A 17335-nucleotide genomic window follows, 5' to 3' on the forward strand; every position below is an offset into this window, starting at 1 on the left:
GGAAGCGGAAGTGACGCCGGAAGCGAAAGCGCCGCCGGAAGCGGAAGCGCCGCCGGGAGCGCACCGAAGCACTTCCGCCTCGGTAGGTGTCATGGCGCACGGCGGATGGCGGGGGGGAGGGGGATACGCCGCGGGCCGCCCCCCGACGCCGCCCATTGGCTGCGCCCGCAAGAGCCCGCCGCGTGGGGGCGGTGGAGGGGCCTGCCATTGGCCGGCGGGGCGGGGCGGTGAGCGAGGCCCCGCCTCCGGGCCCTTCCCATTGGTGGCACGGCGGGGTGCGGCGCGGCGATTGGCCGGCGCGGGAGAGGGGGGCCGGTGGGGCGGGGCCGGCGCGGGGAAAATGGGGAGCCGCGCGAGCGTGAGGGGAGCGGCGGCGGCGCGGCCGGAGGGAGCAGGTGGGGGCGGGGCGGGGCGTAATTAGCGGGGCAATTAGGGGTAATTAGGCGGGGGATGGGAGGCGGGGGGCGGGGAGGAGGTAGCAGGTGGGGGTAATTGCGGGGGGGCAGTTGGAAATGGGGGGAAATGAGGAGTGATTGGGGAAAATGGGGGGCAATGAGGGGCAATAGGGGCAGGGGGGAAATTGGGGGGCGATTGGGGAAATGGGGGGCAATAGGGGGAAATGGGGGGCAATAGGGGGAAATGGGGGGCAGATGAGGGAAGTCGGGGGAAATAGGGGGTGATTGGGGAAATAGGGGGCAATGAGGGGAAATAGGGAGCAATTGGGGGCAATGGGGGCAGGTAGGGGAAACTGGGGAGCGATTGGGGGAAATGGGGGGCAATGAGGGAAAACGGGGGCAGGTGGGTTGGGGGCGATTAGGGGAAATGGGGGGTGATAGGGAGCGGGGGTGACAAGGGGGGGTGGCAATGGGGTGAGAAGGGGCAAGGGGGGGTCAGGGGCAATAGCAGGTAGCTGGGCTGGGGGGTAAAAGGGGGTATTTGGGGGCGGCAAGGGGGGGTCTGGGGCAGTTGGGGGGTCTAGGGGGCAGTGGGAGGGGGTGGGGGGTTTACAGGGGCCAGAGGGGGAAGCAGTGGGGGGGCTGGGGCAATAACGGGGGTGTTGGGGGGCAGCCGTGGGGCAATAGCGGGAGGGAAGGGGGCGGGAGGTGGGGCAGGAGGCGGCGACGGCCGGCCCCCCCCCCCCAGCCCCGCCTGGCCGTCGCCCCCAGGGCTCATGGCGGGGCAGGAGCTGAGCCGGTCGGAGGTGTGCGGGATGCTGCGGCAGGAGCTGTGCCGGGACGACACCTTCCTCCAGGGCGACCCCCACGTCTTCGTCATCCTCGGGGCCTCGGTGAGCCGGGGGGCTGGCGGGGGCGGGGGCTTGCTCCCGGCCCGGACGCCTGGGTCCCCTACGTGTGGGGCGTGGTGGTGGGGGGGGAAGAGGAAGAAGATGGAGCATCGCGTCCCGGCCCCGGACGCCTGGGCCCTGGTGGCCTGACTTCTCTGTGGGGGAGGGAAAGGGTGTCGGGACGCCTGGGCCCCGTCGGGAAGGGGGTGCCCGGACGCCTGGGTCCCTGGAGGGAGGGGGGAGGGCACCTGGACCCCTGGGTATCGGGGGGGGGTGGGGGTTTCGCCCGGATGCCTGGGCCCCATTGGGGGGGGCACCTGGACTCTAGGGTACTGGGGGGTGGGTTGTCCGGACGCCTGGGCCCCGTTGGGGGTGGGGGGGGCACCTGGACCCCGGGGTATCGGGGGGGGGGGATGTTGTCCGGACGCCTGGGCCCCATGGGGGGGGCACCTGGACCCCGGGGTATCAGGGTGGGGGATGTTGTCCGGACGCCTGGGCCCCGTTGGGGGTGGGGGGGGCACCTGGACCCCGGGGTATCGGGGGGGGGGGGATGTTGTCCGGACGCCTGGGCCCCATGGGGGGGGCACCTGGACCCCGGGGTATCAGGGTGGGGGATGTTGTCCGGACGCCTGGGCCCCGTTGGGGGTGGGGGGGGCACCTGGACCCCGGGGTATCGGGGGGGGTGAGTTGTCCGGACGCCTGGGCCCTGTTGGGGGTGGGGGGGCACCTGTACCCCGGGGTATCGGGGGGGGTGAGTTGTCCGGACGCCTGGGCCCTGTTGGGGGTGGGGGGGGCACCTGGACCCCGGGGTATCGGGGGGGGTGAGTTGTCCGGACGCCTGGGCCCCGTTGGGGGTGGGGGGGGCACCTGGACCCCGGGGTATCGGGGGGGGTGAGTTGTCCGGACGCCTGGGCCCCGTTGGGGGTGGGGGGGGCACCTGGACCCCGGGGTATCGGGGGGGTGGGGGGTGTTGCCCCGACACCTGGGCCCCATGGGGGGGGCACCTGGACCCCTGGGTTGGGGGGGGGGATGTGAGCAAGGGTGCCCGGACGCCTGGGCCCCCTGAGGGCGGTGGGACGGGACAGGGCTGCCGGGATGCTCGTTTTCCCTATGGCGGGGGGGGGGGGAGGCGGGCCCGGACGCCTGGGTCCCCTGAGGTGAGAGGAGGGGGGGGGTTGCCCAGACGCCTGGGCCCACGGTGGGGGGGGGGGTGAGGATTCCCCCCTGCTATCGGTGTTTGCCGGAGATAAGCGGCTTCCTGCGCTTCCCCGTCAGCCGGCGGCGGCGTGCCGGGGCCGGGCTCCCACGTGGGGCCGGGCCGCCGCGCCCGGACGCCTCGTTACCCAACACCCCTTAATTAAACACCCCCCCTTCCCCCGCTCCGCCTACCCCAGGCGTTGTGTAACCCCGCGGCGGCCGGGGCGGGGACACCGCCGTCCCCGCCGTCCCGTCCCTGCTCCCCCCTGCCCCGCCGCCACCCCTGACTCAGCACATTCCCCGCGCTTCGTTAATCCCCCTCGCTAACGAGAGCGGGGTGGGTGGGGGGGGGGGAAGGCTGGGGCCGGCCATCGCGGGACCGAGTTGTGGCCGGTCTCAGCCCCGCGACTCTTTGTTTCCCCCGCAGGGCGACCTGGCCAAGAAGAAGATCTACCCCACCGTCTGGTAGGGCCCCCCCCCCGCGCCGCCGCCGCCCCCGAGCTCGTGCCCTCGCTGCCCCCGCCGGCGGCCGACGCTGCCCGTCCTCCTCCCGCAGGTGGCTCTTCCGGGACGGGCTGCTGCCGGACGACACCTACGTGGTGGGCTTCGCCCGCACGCCGCTCAGCGTGGCGCAGATCCGCCAGCAGAGCCAGCCCTACCTCAAGGTGCCGCCGCCGCCGCCGCCCCCGCGCCGCCCCCGCTGCGCCGCCGCCGCCCCGCTGACATGCCCCCCACCCCGTTTCCGCAGGCCTCCCCGGAGGACGGCCCCCGCCTCGACGCCTTCTTCGCCCGCAACAGCTACGTGGCGGGGCAGTACGGCGAGGCGGGCGCCTTCGAGCGCCTCGACGCCCACCTGCGGGCCCTGCCCGGCGGCGCCCGCGCCAACCGCCTCTTCTACCTGGCCCTGCCGCCCAGCGTCTACGAGCCCGTCACCCGCCACATCCGCCAGGCCTGCATGGGGCCGGGGTGAGCCGCCGGCGGGACGGGGGCCGGGGGTCCCGGCGGCGCCGCCGCGACCCTAAGCGCCGCGATTTCCTCCCCGCCTCGCTCAGCTGGAACCGGGTGATCGTGGAGAAACCCTTCGGGCGCGACCTGGCCAGCTCCAACGCCCTCTCGGACCACATCAGCGGCCTCTTCCGCGAGGACCAGATCTACCGCATCGACCACTACCTGGGCAAGGAGATGGTGCAGAACCTCATGGTGCTCAGGTGGGGGCCGGGCGCCCCGCGGGGGGGGGAAGGGGGGTCCGGGCGGCCCCCACCCACCCACCCACCCACCCGCCGCCAGGTTCGGGAACCGCATTTTCGGGCCCATCTGGAACCGGGACAACATCGCCTGCGTCGTGCTCACCTTCAAGGAGCCCTTCGGCACCGAGGGCCGCGGCGGCTACTTCGACGACTTCGGCATCATCCGGTGAGCGAGCGGCGGGGGCGGCGGGCGGGGGGGCCGCGGCGGTGCCCCCCCCCCGGCCCCCCTGCCCCAACGGCGCGTCTCGCCGCAGGGACGTGATGCAGAACCACCTGCTGCAGATGCTCTGCCTGGTGGCCATGGAGAAGCCGGCCTCCACCGACCCCGACGACGTGCGGGACGAGAAGGTGCCCCCCCCCCCCCCCGCCCCGCAGCCTCTGGTGGGCTCCCGAGCCGCCCCCCGCCGCCGCCCCCAGGCTCTCGGCGACCCTCCGGGCCTTCAGGCGGTCGCGAAGCGGCGCCGGCGGGCTGGGAGGCCTGTTCCCGAGGGGGGGGGGGGGGGGGGCGCCTGGCTGACGGCCGCCTCGCCCAGGTGAAGGTGCTCAAGAGCATCGCGGAGGTGCGGCCGGAGGACGTGGTGCTGGGCCAGTACGTGGGCGACCCGCGGGGCGAGGGCGAAGCCCGCAGGGGCTACCTGGACGACGCCACCGTGCCGCCCGGCTCCACCACGGCCACCTTCGCCGCCGCCGTGCTGCGCGTGGCCAACGAGCGCTGGGACGGTGAGCGGGGCCGGGGCCGGGGCCGGGGCCGGGCCGGGGGCCGCCCGAGGGTGACGCCGGCCCCGCCGCAGGGGTGCCCTTCGTGCTGCGCTGCGGCAAGGCCCTCAACGAGCGCAAGGCGGAGGTGCGGCTCCAGTTTCGGGACGTGCCGGGCGACATCTTCCAGCGGCAGTGCAAGCGCAACGAGCTGGTGGTGCGCGTGCAGCCCGACGAGGCCGTCTACACCAAGATGATGACCAAGAAGCCCGGCATGTTCTTCAACCCCGAGGAGTCCGAGCTCGACCTCACCTACGGCAACCGCTACAAGGTGCCCCCCCCCCCGAAAAAACCCCCCTCACGGGGTCCCCAAATTGTCCCCCGCCCCCTCGGACCTCCCCCAAGCCTGCGGGAAGCAGCCGGAGGTGCCACCGCCATGCCCCCGGCGGGCTCCCCCAGCCGGCCCCGGTGCCCCCCGAATCCTACAGCCGGGCTCCGGCCCCCCCAAACCGCCCCCGATTCCCACAGCAGCCCCCCCCCAACCTGGTGTCCCCCCCCACCCCCAGGACGTGAAGCTGCCGGACGCCTACGAGCGCCTCATCCTGGACGTCTTCTGCGGCAACCAGATGCACTTCGTGCGCAGGTCGGGGGGCGCTGGGGGGCAGATGGGGGGCCAGGGGGAGGCTATGGGGCCGCCCCCCCCCCCGGCTGATTTCCCCCTGCCCCCCCAGTGACGAGCTGCGCGAGGCCTGGCGCATCTTCACCCCGCTGCTGCACACCATCGAGGCCCGGCGGGAGAAGCCCATCCCCTACCTCTACGGCAGGTGAGCCGTGGGGCAGGCGCGGGGGGCTGCCGTGGGGCGGGGGGGTGCTATGGGGTAGGTAGAGGGGGTCTGGGGGGGTGGTGAGGTGCCATGGGGCAGGTGGGGGGGGTGCCAGTGGCTGTAGGGCAGGTTGGGGGGGGTAGCAGGTGCCATGGGGCAGGGGTGGGGGGCTATAGGTTGCAGTGGGGCAGGGGGAGGGATCTGTGGGGCAGGGCTGGGGGTCTGTGGGGCGCCGTGGGGCAGGGTTGGGAGTCTGTAGGGCAGGGCTGGGGGGCTGGGGGGCAGGGCTGGGGGGCTGGGGGGTGCTGTGGGGCAGGGTTGAGAGTCTGTAGGGCAGGGCCGGGGGGCTGTGGGGTGCTGTGGGGCAGGGCTGGGGGGCTGTGGGGCGCCGTGGGGCAGGGTTGAGAGTCTGTAGGGCAGGGCTGGGGGGCGCCGTGGGGCAGCCCCCTAACCGTCTGCCCCCCAGCCGGGGCCCGGCGGAGGCGGACGAGCTGCTGAAGCGCGCCGGCTTCCTGTACGAGGGCACCTACCGCTGGGTGAACCCCCACAAGCTCTGAGCCCCACGGCTGCCCCACGGCTGCCCCACGGCTGCCCCGCGCTCCAGCCTGCCCCATAACCCCCCCGCCGCCCTGCCCCACGGCTCCCGTACGACAGCACCTACCGCTGGGTGAACCCCCACAAGCTCTGAGCCCCACGGCTGCCCCACGGCTGCCCCGCGCTCCAGCCTGCCCCATAACCCCCCCGCCGCCCTGTCCCACGGCTCCCGCACGAGGGCACCTACCGCTGGGGGAACCCCCACGAGCTCTCCGCCCCACGGCTGCCCCACGGCTGCCCCGCGCTCCAGCCTGCCCCATAACCCCCCCGCCGCCCTGCCCCACGGCTGCCCCGCGCTCCAGCCTGCCCCATAACCCCCCCGCCGCCCTGCCCCACGGCTCCTGCACGAGGGCACCTACCGCTGGGGGAACCCCCACGAGCTCTCAGCCCCACGGCTGCCCCACGGCTGCCCCATGCTCCAGCCTGCCCCACGGCTCCCGTACGACAGCACCTACTGCTAGGGGAACCCCCACGGCTGCCCCACGGCTGCCCTGCGCTCCAGCCTGCCCCATAACCCCCCCGCCGCCCTGCCCCACGGCTCCCGCACGACAGCACCTACTGCTGGGGGAACCCCCACGAGCTCTCCGCCCCACGGCTGCCCCACGCTCCAGCCTGCCCCATAACCCCCCCGCCGCCCTGCCCCACGGCTCCCGCACGAGGGCACCTACTGCTGGGGGAACCCCCACGGCTGCCCCACGGCCGCCCCACACTCCAGCCTGCCTCCCCCACCCCCGGCCCTGGGGCCGCACCCGGACACCTGGGCCCCCCCCAGGGGTCACCAGGAGGTGACGCCCACCTGGGACCAAACTACTCCTAATTAAACCCAGCTCCCTAATTAACCCCACCCAGCTTCCAGTCTTAATTAAGCCCTAATGACACCCAGGCAGCCCGCCAGCTCCCTAACGACCTCGGCACCCCTCGTTAACCCCAGACGCCTCATCACCCCCCCTCAGACCCTTAACGACCCCCGGGCCCTGCTCCAGGCCCTAATTACCCCCCCAGCTGGCTAATTGCTTGGGGGAGGAGGGAAGCCCCTCTCCCCCACCCCCTCTGGGGTCCCCAAAGAGGGGCAGAGCCACCAGTGTGGGGCCAGCTTTTATTTGTCACTGTGGGGGGGGGGGACGCAGCTGGGACCCCCTTGTTGTCACCGTGGGGGGGGACACAGCTGGGACCCCCTATCACTTGGGGGGGGACACAGCTGGGACCCCCCCTCGTGGTCACCGTGGGGGGGGGGACACAGCTGGGACCCCCTTGTTGTCACCGTGGGGGGGGGACGCAGCTGGGACCCCCTATCACTTGGGGGGGGGGACACAGCTGGGACCCCCCTCGTGGTCACCGTGGGGGGGGACACAGCTGGGACCCCCCTATCACTTGGGGGGGGGGGACACAGCTGGGACCCCCTTGTTGTCACCGTGGGGGGGGGGACGCAGCTGGGACCCCCCTCGTGGTCACCATGGGGGGAACACAGCTGGGACCCCCTATCACTTGGGGGGGGACACAGCTGGGACCCCCCTCGTGGTCACTGTGGGGGGGGACACAGCTGGGACCCCCCTATCACTTGGGGGGGGGGACACAGCTGGGACCCCCCTTGTTGTCACCGTGGGGGGGGGGGGACGCAGCTGGGACCCCCCTCGTGGTCACCATGGGGGGAACACAGCTGGGACCCCCTATCACTTGGGGGGGGGACACAGCTGGGACCCCCCTCATTGTCACCGTGGGGGGGGACACAGCTGGGACCCCCCTATCACTTGGGGGGGGACACAGCTGGGACCCCCCTCGTTGTCACTGTGGGGGGGACGACACAGCTGGGACCCCCTTGTTGTCACCGTGGGGGGGACACAGCTGGGACCCCCCCCGTGGTCACCGTGGGGGGGGACGACACAGCTGTGGGACAGCAGGGACCGAGCCCTGTTGTCACCCCCCCATCGGGGCCACCCTGAGGAGAGGGGTCCTGCTCCGGCACGGTGACACCCCTGGCGGCACGGTGACAGCCACCCCCGGCGGCACGGTGACACCCCCGGCGGCACGGTGACAGCCACCCCCGGCGGCGGGGGGGCGTCACGGGGGGTCGGCGGCGCGCCGGGGGATGCAGCCCTCCATCTCCAGCGCCTCGGGCCAGCCCTCGTACTTGTTGGAGCTGCGGCTGTTCCTGACGTGCTGGGGAGGCCGCGGGGTGGGGAGGGGGTCACGGCGCGTGTCCCCCCCCCCGCCCACAGCCTCCCCCCCCCCCGCGCTGTCACCTGCTCGAAGGGGCTCTTGTCCTGCACCCCCTTGGCCCCCACGAAGACCCAGCTGTCGCGGAAGGCCAGCTCCTTGGCCACGGCGCTGCCCAGCTCCCCGAAGAGCTGCCGCGTCTCCTCCGTCAGCCTGGGGGGGGACACAGGGGACAGCCACAGCCGTGCCCCCCCCCCGCCACCCCCCCCCACCGTCACCGCCCCCCCCTCACTTGGTGGCCGGGTCGTCGTAGGAGGCCACGAACACCAGCGTCCCCTCGTGCAGCGGCCGGATGAACTTGAGCAGCTCGTTCACGTCTAGGAGGGACGGCAAGGGGGGGGGGACAGGGGGGGCCCAGGCGTCCGGGCGGCTGCCCTCAACCCCCCCCGCCCCGAAAAACAACCCGCGGCCCCCCCCCCGGGGTTAAATACAGTCTCACCCCCCCCCCGGGGTTAAATACAGTGTCAAACGTCCTCGGCAGCCGTGGTGATTGGTGGGACCCCCCCCCAAAACCGCCCCCCCCAAACCACCATCCCGCCCCCCCCCCCCAAAACGGGCCAGAAAAAGTCCTTTCACATATGTGTGCCCCCCCCCGGGAAGGGGGGGCCGCTCACCTCCCGCCCACATGTCGAAGGCCTGCGCCGCAATCAGGTCGCCGCTGACGCCTGCCGGGGGGGGGGGGAGAGGGACAGTTACCCCCCCCCGCATGCCGGGGGGGGCAATTACCCCCCCAAACCCTTCCTGACTGTGACAGGAGGCAATTACCCCCCCCAAACGCTCCTCACTGTGCTGGGGGGGGCAATTACCCCCCCAAATCTTTCCTGACTGCCACAGGGGGGGTAATTAGCCCTTAGCCCCCCCCCATTGCACTCAGGGGGAGCAATCACCCCCCCAAACCCTTCCTGCTGCGCGGGGGGGGGGCAGTTCCCCCCCCAAGATGCCCCCCCGGTGCCTGTGACCCCCCCTCACCGTTCACCAGGGCGATGTTGAGCCCCCGGCCCACGTTGTTCTTCACGCTGCTCATCAGCCTGTAACGAGGTTTGGGGGGGGGGCGGGGGGGGGGTTAGCGCCGCCGGGACGCCTGGGCCCCCTGCCGGGGGGGTGCCGGGACGCCGGGCCCCCCCCGCCGCCCCCCCCGCTCACATCCTGTCCTCGAGGCAGATCTTGGGGCCCACGACGTTGGCGGCGCCGCTGACCAGGCGGAAGGCGAAGTGGTGCCGGGGGCAGGGCCGGGCCAGGCCGCACTTGAACCGCCGCGGGCGGGGGCTGCGGGGGGGGGGACGGGGGGGGGGGGCGTCACCCCCCGGGGACACGGCCCGTCCCCCCCCCCCCCCCCCACCACCACCCCCCCGCCGGCGTCACCTACCTGCCGTGGGGGGGCTCTCGGGGCCTGCGGGGGGCGGCGGCCGTCAGGGCTGGGGCGGGGGCTGCCCCGCGGCGCCCCCCCGCCTGCCCCCCGCCTGCCCCCCCGCCCAGAACAACCCCCCCACCCACACCTGCCCCCCGCCCCACGTCTACCCCCCCCCGCCCAGAACAACCCCCCCACCCACACCTGCCCCCCGCCCCACGTCTGCCCCCCCGCCCAGAACAACCCCCCCACCCACACCTGCCCCCCGCCCCACGTCTGCCCCCCCCACCCAGAACAACCCCCCCACCCACACCTGCCCCCCGCCCCACGTCTGCCCCCCCCAGCCCAGAACAACCCCCCCACCCACACCTGCCCCCCGCCCCACGTCTGCCCCCCCCCGCCCAGAACAACCCCCCCCACCCACACCTGCCCCCCGCCCCACGTCTGCCCCCCCCGCCCAGAACAACCCCCCCCACCCACACCTGCCCCCCGCCCCACGTCTGCCCCCCCGCCCAGAACAACCCCCCCACCCACACCTGCCCCTGCCCCACGTCTGCCCCCCCCCGCCCAGAACAACCCCCCCCCACCTGCCCCCGGCCTGCCCCCCCGCCCAGAACAACCCCCCCACCCACATCTGCCCCCCGCCCCACGTCTGCCCCCCCCGCCCAGAACAACCCCCCCCACCTGCCCCTGCCCCACGTCTGCCCCCCCCCGCCCAGAACAACCCCCCCACCCACACCTGCCCCCTGCCCCACGTCTGCCCCCCCCGCCCAGAACAACCCCCCCAACCCACACCTGCCCCCAGCCCCATGTCTGCCCCCCCCCAGGCCCAGAATTAACCCCCCCCAGCCCCCCATCTGCCCCCCCAGCCCCCCGATTAGCTGCTCTAGTCTCATATCCGCCCCCAGCCCCACATCTGCCCCCCCTGGCCCCAGAATTAACCCCCCCCAGCCCCACATCTGCCCCAAACCCCAGCGTTACCCCCCCACGCTCCACAGTTACCCCCCCAGCGCGTCTGCCCCCCCAACCACCAGAATCACCCCCCGCCACAGAATTGACCCCAGCCCCACATCCGCCCCCCAAAGCCCGTAGCCCCCCCCGGCCCCCCCCGACTGACCGGCCAGGAGGCGCTGGAGCCGGGGGAAGGCGCCGGGGGAGCCGAGCGCCAGGCTGACCAGGAGCCAGGTGAGCCCGGCCGAGACGGCCACGGCCAGCACGCGCAGCGGCCCTGCCCGGCCGGGGGTCAGCGCCCTGCTGCCCCCCGCCGCCGCCCCACGGCTGCCCCACGGCCGCCCCCCGCCGCCCCACGGCCGCCTCACGGCCGCCCCACGGCCGCCCCACGGCCGCCTCACGGCTGCCCCACGGCCGCCCCGCCACCGCCCCCACGGCCGCCCCGCCGCCGCCCCACGGCCGCCCCGCCGCCCCCACGGCCGCCCCGCCGCCCCGCCGCTGCCCCACGGCCGCCCCGCCGCCCCCACGGCCGCCCCACCACCGCCCCCACGGCCGCCCCGCCGCCGCCCCCACGGCCCTTGCAGCCGCCCCCACGGCCCCCGCCGCCCCCACGGCCGCCCCACGGCCGCCCCGCCGCCCGCCCCACGGCCCCCGCAGCCCCCACAGCTGCCCCACGGCCACCTTGCCGCCCCCACGGCCGCCCCACGGCCCCGCCACGGCCGCCCCACGGCCCTCGCAGCCACCCCACGGCCCCCGCAGCCCCCACAGCTGCCCCACGGCCACCTCGCCGCCCCCACGGCCGCCCCGCCGCCCCCACGGCCCTCGCAGCCACCCCACGGCCCCCGCAGCCCCCACAGCTGCCCCACGGCCACCTCGCCGCCCCCCGCGGCCGCCCCACGCCCCCCCCAGCTACCTGCCAGCCGCATGGTGCCGCCGAGGCCCCGCTGCTGCTCCCCTGGGGCTGCGGGCAACGGGGGGGGGGGGCTTAGAGCTGGGACCCCCTCCCGGGGCACCGGGACCCCCCCCAGACCCCCCCCGGGGCACCTGACCCCCCCCAGACTCCCCCTAGGGCACCGGGAACCCCCCAGACCCCTCCTAGGGCACCGGGACCCCCCAGATCCCTCCTAGGGCACCGGGACCCCCCCCAAACCCCCCCCCGGGGCACCTGACCCCCCCCAGACTCCCCCTAGGGCACCGGGAACCCCCCAGACGCCTCCTAGGGCACCGGGACCCCCCCCAGATCCCTCCTAGGGCACCGGGACCCCCCCCAGACCCCCCCCCGGGGCACCTGACCCCCGCCAGACTCCCCCTAGGGCACCGGGACCCCCCCAGACCCCTCCTAGGGCACCTGGACCCCCCCCAGACCCCCCCCCGGGGCACCGGGACCCCCCCAGATCCCTCCTAGGGCACCGGGACCCCCCAGACCCCCCCCGGGGCACCGGGACCCCCCCAGACCCCCCCCCCGGGGCACCGGGACCCCCCCAGATCCCTCCTAGGGCACCGGGACCCCCCCAGACCCCCCCCGGGGCACCGGGACCCCCCCAGACCCCCCTCCTAGGGCACCGGGACCCCCCCAGATCCCTCCTAGGGCACCGGGACCCCCCCAGACCCCCCCCGGGGCACCGGGACCCCCCCAGACTCCTCCTAGGGCACCGGGACCCCCCCCAGACCCCCCTCCTAGGGCACCGGGACCCCCCCCAGACTCCTCCCAGGGCACCGGGACCCCCCCAGACCCCCCTCCTAGGGCACCGGGACCCCCCCAGACCCCCCCCCGGGGCACCGGGACCCCCCCCAGACCCCCCCCCGGGGCACCGGGACCCCCCCGGCACCGGGACGCTCCTCACCAGCCCCAGTTCCCCCAACGCACCGGCACGGCGAGACCTTCCCCCGCCCCTTCCCCCGGCCAAGTCCCGCCCCTTCCGGCCAGCCAGCCAATCAGCGCGCCAGGCCGCGCTCCGGCCGCCAATGGGCGCGCGGCGGTCCTCAAACCTCCCCCCTCCTCCCTTTCCCGGCGCAACAATGGGGAGCGCACGTCGGCCCGGCCAATCGGGAGGCGGGAACTTCAAGGAGGTGCCTGTGGAGGCGGCCAATCAGCGCGCAGGGAACGCCGCCTCCTCCCGCCTTTCCGCTGACGTAATGACGCCGCGCCGTAGTCCGCCTCGGCCCCCCCCCACCGGACTACAAGTCCCGGCAGCCCCCGCGCTGCAGAGGGGACACTGGGAGGCGGCGCACTGGGAGGACTGGCGGGACTGGAGGGGGGGACACGAGCAGGATGTGGGGGGCAACAGGAGACCTGGGTCTATTAGGGGCACCGGGAAGACTGGGGGGCACTGAGGGCTGGGAGGGTTAGGGGACAGCGGGAAAACTGGCTGTGCTGGGGCCACTGGGAGCACTGGGGGGGCACTGGGAGCACTGGGGGGGCAATGGGAGGACTGGGGGGGCCACTGGGAGCACTGGGGGGGCACTGGGAGCACTGGGGGGGCAATGGGAGGACTGGGGGGGCAATGGGAGGACTTGAGGGGCCACTGGGAGCACTGGGGGGGCACTGGGAGCACTGGGGGGGCAATGGGAGGACTTGAGGGGCCACTGGGAGCACTGGGGGGGCACTGGGAGCACTGGGGGGGCAATGGGAGGACTTGAGGGGCCACTGGGAGGACTGGGGGGGCACTGGGAGGACTTGAGGGGCCACTGGGAGGACTGGGGGGGCTGGGAGGACTTGAGGGGACACTGGGAGGACTGGGGGGCACTGGGAGCACTGGGGGGCACTGGGAAGACTTGAGGGGACACTAGGAGGACTGGGGGGCACTGGGAAGACTTGAGGGGACACTGGGAGCACTGGGGGGGGCTGGGAGGACTGGGGGGCCACTGGGAGGACTGCGGGGCACTGGGAGCACTGGGGGGGCTGGGAGGACTTGAGGGGACACTAGGAGGACTGGGGGGCACTGGGAGGACTGGGGGGCACTGGGAAGACTTGAGGGGACACTAGGAGGACTGGGGGGCACTGGGAGGACTGGGGGGCACTGGGAAGACTTGAGGGGACACTGGGAGCACTGGGGGGGGCTGGGAGGACTGAGGGGCCACTGGGAGGACTGGGGGGCACTGGGAGCACTGGGGGGGCTGGGAGGACTTGAGGGGCCACTGGGAGGACTGGGGGGCACTGAGAGCACTGGCTGCACTGGGAGCACTGGGGGGGCACTGGGAGCACTGGCTGCACTGGGAACACTGGGGGGGCACTGGGGGGGCACTGGGAGCACTGGGAGACACTGGAAGAACGTGGCCGGGGGGGGCAGCACGCACCGGGAGAAGCGGGCGGACAGCAGCGAGACGCCGAGAGAACTGGTTATACTGGGAACCACCGAACGAGCAGGGGGACGCGGGGGTCAGGGGGCGCTGGGGCAGCGGGGGGGCTCCGGGGGGGGCGGCGGGGGGGGCCCCTCGGGCTGCAGCAGCCGGGCGGCCAGGCGCTCCACGTCGTCCAGGCTCAGCGCCCGCAGGCTCTGCTCGTAGTCCTGGCGGGGAAGGGGGGGGCGGGGGGGGCGGCGGCTGTGACCCCCCCCGGTCCCACACCGGAGCCCCCGGGTGCCCGCATGCTGGGGGTCCGCACCCCCGGGCCCCCCGGCTCGCCTCTGCCCCCCCGCGTCCGTGTCCCCCCCCCACGTCCGTGTCCCCCCTGTGTCCGTGTCCCCCCCCCTGTCCGTGTCCCCCCCGTGTCCCTGTCCCCCCCGTCCGTGTCCCCCCCGGTCCGTGTCCCCCCCGTGTCCCTGTCCCCCCCGGTCCGTGTCCCCCCCGGTCCGTGTCCCCCCCGTGTCCCTGTCCCCCCCGGTCCGTGTCCCCCCCCGTCCGTGTCCCCCCCGTGTCCCTGTCCCCCCCGGTCCGTGTCCCCCCCCGGTCCGTGTCCCCCCCCGTCCGTGTCCCCCCCGTGTCCCTGTCCCCCCCGGTCCGTGTCCCCCCCCGGTCCGTGTCCCCCCCGTGTCCCTGTCCCCCCCGGTCCGTGTCCCCCCCCGTCCGTGTCCCCCCCGTGTCCCTGTCCCCCCCGGTCCGTGTCCCCCCCCGGTCCGTGTCCCCCCCGGTCCGTGTCCCCCCCGTGTCCCTGTCCCCCCCGGTCCGTGTCCCCCCCCGTCCGTGTCCCCCCCGTGTCCCTGTCCCCCCGTGTCCGTGCCCGCCCCGTGCCTCCCCCGTCCGTGTCCCCCCCCCGTCCGTGTCCCCCCCCCGTCCGTGTCCCCCCCCGTGTTCCCCCCACGTCCGTGTCCCCCCCGTGTCCCTGTCCCCCCCCGGTCCGTGTCCCTCCCCGTGTTCCCCCCACGTCCGTGCCCCCCCCCATGTCCCTGTCCCCCCCGGTCCGTGCCCCCCCCCCACCTTGTGCAGCTGCTCCAGGACGCGGGCGGCGTCGGCGGCCCCGAAGTGTCGCCCCAGCACCCGGCCCAGCTGGGCCCAGATGGCGGGGAAGGGGGGCGCCGGGGGGGGCGCCGCGCCCCGGCCCCCCTCCTCGCCCCCCCCGGCCCGCTCCGGCGGCTTCAGCACCAGGTTCAGCCGGGCTTCGGGCCCGATGGCGTAGTCCGACAGGCGCAGCTCGTCTGGGGGGGGACAGGCACAGGCGGCACAGCGCGGTGACACCCCCGGCCCCCCCGGCCCCCCCGGCCCGGCACCCACCGGCCAGGGCCTTGCCGCGGTAGAGCAGGCGCTGCTGGGCCACGGGGACGTCGAGCTGCTCGGCCACCAGGCGCTTCAGGGCGCCCACCCGCTCCTCGGGGGACACCTGGGGGGGGCACCGTGCTGAGCTGCCCCCCCCGCCGCCGCCGCCGCCCCCCAACCTGCCCCGCGCCCAGGCCTGGAGCCCCCTGCCCAACCAGCCCTTTCCCCCTGAGCCCCCCCAGACCTGCCCCCCTCTAGCAAGGGGGGGGATGAACCCCCTAAATCGTCCCCCACCCCTGCAAGGGGGGTCACTGAGCCCCCCCAAGCCAGCCCTCCCGTGCAAGGGGAGCCCCTAGCCCCCCCCAAACCAGCCCCCCCTGCAAGGGGGGTCACTGAGCCCCCCCAAACCAGCCCCCCCTTCCAAGGGGAGCCCCCGAGCCCCCCCCAAACCAGCCCCCCCTGCAAGGGGGGTCACTGAGCCCCCCCAAACCAGCCCCCCCTTGCAAAGGGAGCCCCTGAGCCCCCCCAAACCAGCCCCCCCTTGCAAAGGGAGCCCCTAGCCCCCCCAAACCAGCCCCCCCTGCAAGGGGGGTCACTGAGCCCCCCCAAACCAGCCCCCCCCTTGCAAAGGGAGCCCCTGAGCCCCCCCAAACCAGCCCCCCCTTGCAAAGGGAGCCCCTAGCCCCCCCAAACCAGCCCCCCCCTGCAAAGGGAGCCCCTAGCCCCCCCCAAACCAGCCCCCCCTGCAAGGGGGGTCACTGAGCCCCCCCCAAACCAGCCCCCCCTTGCAAAGGGAGCCCCTAGCCCCCCCAAACCAGCCCCCCCCTTGCAAAGGGAGCCCCCGAGCCCCCTAGCCCCCCCCAAACCAGCCCCCCCTGCAAGGGGGGTCACTGAGCCCCCCCAAAACCAGCCCCCCCTTGCAAAGGGAGCCCCTAGCCCCCCCCAAACCAGCCTCCCCTGCAAGGGGGGGGTCACTGAGCCCCCCCCAAACCAGCCCCCCCTTGCAAAGGGAGCCCCTAGCCCCCCCAAACCAGCCCCCCCTGCAAGGGGGGTCACTGAGCCCCCCCAAGCCAGCCCTCCTGTGCAAGGGGAGCCCCTAGCCCCCCCAAACCAGCCCCCCCTTGCAAAGGGAACCCCTGAGCCCCCGAGCCCCCCCCCAAACCAGCCCCCCCTGCAAGGGGGGTCACTGAGCCCCCCCCAAACCAGCCCCCCCTTGCAAAGGGAGCCCCTAGCCCCCCCAAACCAGCCCCCCCCTTGCAAAGGGAGCCCCCGAGCCCCCCCCCAAACCAGCCCCCCCTTGCAAAGGGAGCCCCTAGCCCCCCCAAACCAGCCCCCCCCTTGCAAAGGGAGCCCCTAGCCCCCCCCAAACCAGCCCCCCCTGCAAGGGGGGTCACTGAGCCCCCCCCAAACCAGCCCCCCCTTGCAAAGGGAGCCCCTAGCCCCCCCCAAACCAGCCTCCCCTGCAAGGGGGGGGTCACTGAGCCCCCCCCAAACCAGCCCCCCCTTGCAAAGGGAGCCCCTAGCCCCCCCAAACCAGCCCCCCCTGCAAGGGGGGTCACTGAGCCCCCCCAAGCCAGCCCTCCTGTGCAAGGGGAGCCCCTAGCCCCCCCCAAACCAGCCCCCCCTGCAAGGGGGGTCACTGAGCCCCCCCAAACCAGCCCCCCCTTGCAAAGGGAGCCCCTAGCCCCCCCAAACCAGCCCCCCCTTGCAAAGGGAACCCCTGAGCCCCCGAGCCCCCCCCCAAACCAGCCCCCCCTGCAAGGGGGGTCACTGAGCCCCCCCAAACCAGCCCCCCCTTGCAAAGGGAGCCCCTAGCCCCCCCCAAACCAGCCCCCCCCAAGGGGAGTCACTGACCCCCCCAAACCACCCCCCCCAGCAATAGGGGAGTCCCTCAACCCCCCCCCAGCAAGGGGGGACCCCCTGAGCCCCCCAAACTAGCCCCCCAGTAAGGGGGGGAGCCCTTACCCAGACCCCCCCCGGCCCCCCCGGCCGAGGCCGCCCCCCCGCCAGCCCCATCGCTCCGCTTTCTCCCCTCTTGTGACCCCCGCCGGGCCCCGTACCCCGCCCCCGCCGCTCCCCATGGCCCGCCCCAGCACCCGTACCTCCCCCCTCCCCCGGCGCCGTCCCCTGCGTGACCCTCCGAGGCCGCCGTCCGTCCCCCCGGTACCTGGAGGCTGCACTCCCGCCCCTGCAGCGCCTTCACCGTGAGCAGCATGGCGGGAGCGGGAGCGCCGCCGCCGCGGGGGCCGCGGGCCCTTTAACGGCCACCAGCGAGCGCCGCGGCTAGAGCGCCTCGCCGCGCGGCCACCGTAGCGCCGCCCCCTAACGGCCCCGCCTGGAGGACCGG

General features: G+C 74.8%; 3 protein-coding genes across 4 annotated transcripts; 1 reads left to right on the forward strand and 2 right to left on the reverse strand.

Moving 5' to 3' along the window:
- The first annotated feature begins 308 nt into the window (after nt 1–308).
- Nucleotides 309–6687, forward strand: G6PD (glucose-6-phosphate dehydrogenase). Of its 2 annotated transcripts, none has more exons than XM_068924121.1 (13): nt 309–395; nt 1167–1288; nt 2910–2947; nt 3039–3147; nt 3231–3448; nt 3535–3690; nt 3770–3895; nt 3984–4077; nt 4263–4449; nt 4521–4756; nt 4992–5068; nt 5157–5249; nt 5716–6687. In XM_068924121.1, the coding sequence occupies exons 1-13, from the start codon at nt 341–343 to the stop codon at nt 5804–5806; spliced, it is 1602 nt and encodes a 533-aa protein (XP_068780222.1). In that variant the 5' UTR covers nt 309–340; the 3' UTR covers nt 5807–6687. The 2 variants fall into 2 exon arrangements, with proteins under 2 accessions (XP_068780222.1, XP_068780223.1); XM_068924122.1 differs by lacking the exon at nt 309–395 and adding an exon at nt 468–475 and having other exon boundaries at nt 1144–1288.
- Nucleotides 6688–6825: 138 nt separating this feature from the next.
- Nucleotides 6826–12263, reverse strand: FAM3A (FAM3 metabolism regulating signaling molecule A). Its single transcript, XM_068924129.1, has 10 exons — nt 12201–12263; nt 11270–11317; nt 10523–10633; nt 9420–9447; nt 9201–9323; nt 9027–9085; nt 8672–8722; nt 8290–8374; nt 8084–8210; nt 6826–8000 (listed from the first exon to the last, which is right to left on the reverse strand). Exons 2-10 carry the CDS (start codon nt 11280–11282, stop codon nt 7902–7904), a joined length of 696 nt encoding a protein of 231 aa, XP_068780230.1. The 5' UTR covers nt 11283–11317; nt 12201–12263; the 3' UTR covers nt 6826–7901.
- Nucleotides 12264–12304: 41 nt separating this feature from the next.
- UBL4A (ubiquitin like 4A) lies at nt 12305–17328 on the reverse strand. Its single transcript, XM_068924126.1, has 5 exons — nt 17156–17328; nt 15007–15112; nt 14713–14930; nt 13654–13865; nt 12305–12430 (listed from the first exon to the last, which is right to left on the reverse strand). Exons 1-4 carry the CDS (start codon nt 17201–17203, stop codon nt 13737–13739), a joined length of 501 nt encoding a protein of 166 aa, XP_068780227.1. The 5' UTR covers nt 17204–17328; the 3' UTR covers nt 12305–12430; nt 13654–13736.
- Between the last annotated feature and the right edge of the window lie 7 nt (nt 17329–17335).

Source organism: Struthio camelus, chromosome 38, assembly GCF_040807025.1.
Source record: "Struthio camelus isolate bStrCam1 chromosome 38, bStrCam1.hap1, whole genome shotgun sequence".
Classification (NCBI taxonomy): domain Eukaryota; kingdom Metazoa; phylum Chordata; class Aves; order Struthioniformes; family Struthionidae; genus Struthio; species Struthio camelus.

What these genes read in the sequence shown, in the direction of transcription:
- G6PD (XM_068924121.1), top strand. Translation starts at nt 341, where the DNA reads ATGGGGAGCCGCGCGAGCGTGAGGGGAGCGGCGGCGGCGCGGCCGGAG. An exon ending in ACGACGTGCGGGACGAGAAG is followed by an intron (nt 4,078 to 4,262) that starts GTGCCCCCCCCC and finishes CGCCTCGCCCAG; the next exon opens with GTGAAGGTGCTCAAGAGCAT. An exon ending in CCTACGGCAACCGCTACAAG is followed by an intron (nt 4,757 to 4,991) that starts GTGCCCCCCCCC and finishes CCCCACCCCCAG; the next exon opens with GACGTGAAGCTGCCGGACGC.
- FAM3A (XM_068924129.1), bottom strand. An exon ending in AGCCCCCCCACGGCAGGTAG is followed by an intron (nt 9,324 to 9,419) that starts GTGACGCCGGCG and finishes CCCCCCCCGCAG; the next exon opens with CCCCCGCCCGCGGCGGTTCA. An exon ending in TACGACGACCCGGCCACCAA is followed by an intron (nt 8,211 to 8,289) that starts GTGAGGGGGGGG and finishes GTCCCCCCCCAG; the next exon opens with GCTGACGGAGGAGACGCGGC.
- UBL4A (XM_068924126.1), bottom strand. Translation starts at nt 17,203, where the DNA reads ATGCTGCTCACGGTGAAGGCGCTGCAGGGGCGGGAGTGCAGCCTCCAG. An exon ending in GGCGGGAGTGCAGCCTCCAG is followed by an intron (nt 15,113 to 17,155) that starts GTACCGGGGGGA and finishes TGCCCCCCCCAG; the next exon opens with GTGTCCCCCGAGGAGCGGGT. An exon ending in TCCTGGAGCAGCTGCACAAG is followed by an intron (nt 13,866 to 14,712) that starts GTGGGGGGGGGG and finishes CTTCCCCGCCAG; the next exon opens with GACTACGAGCAGAGCCTGCG.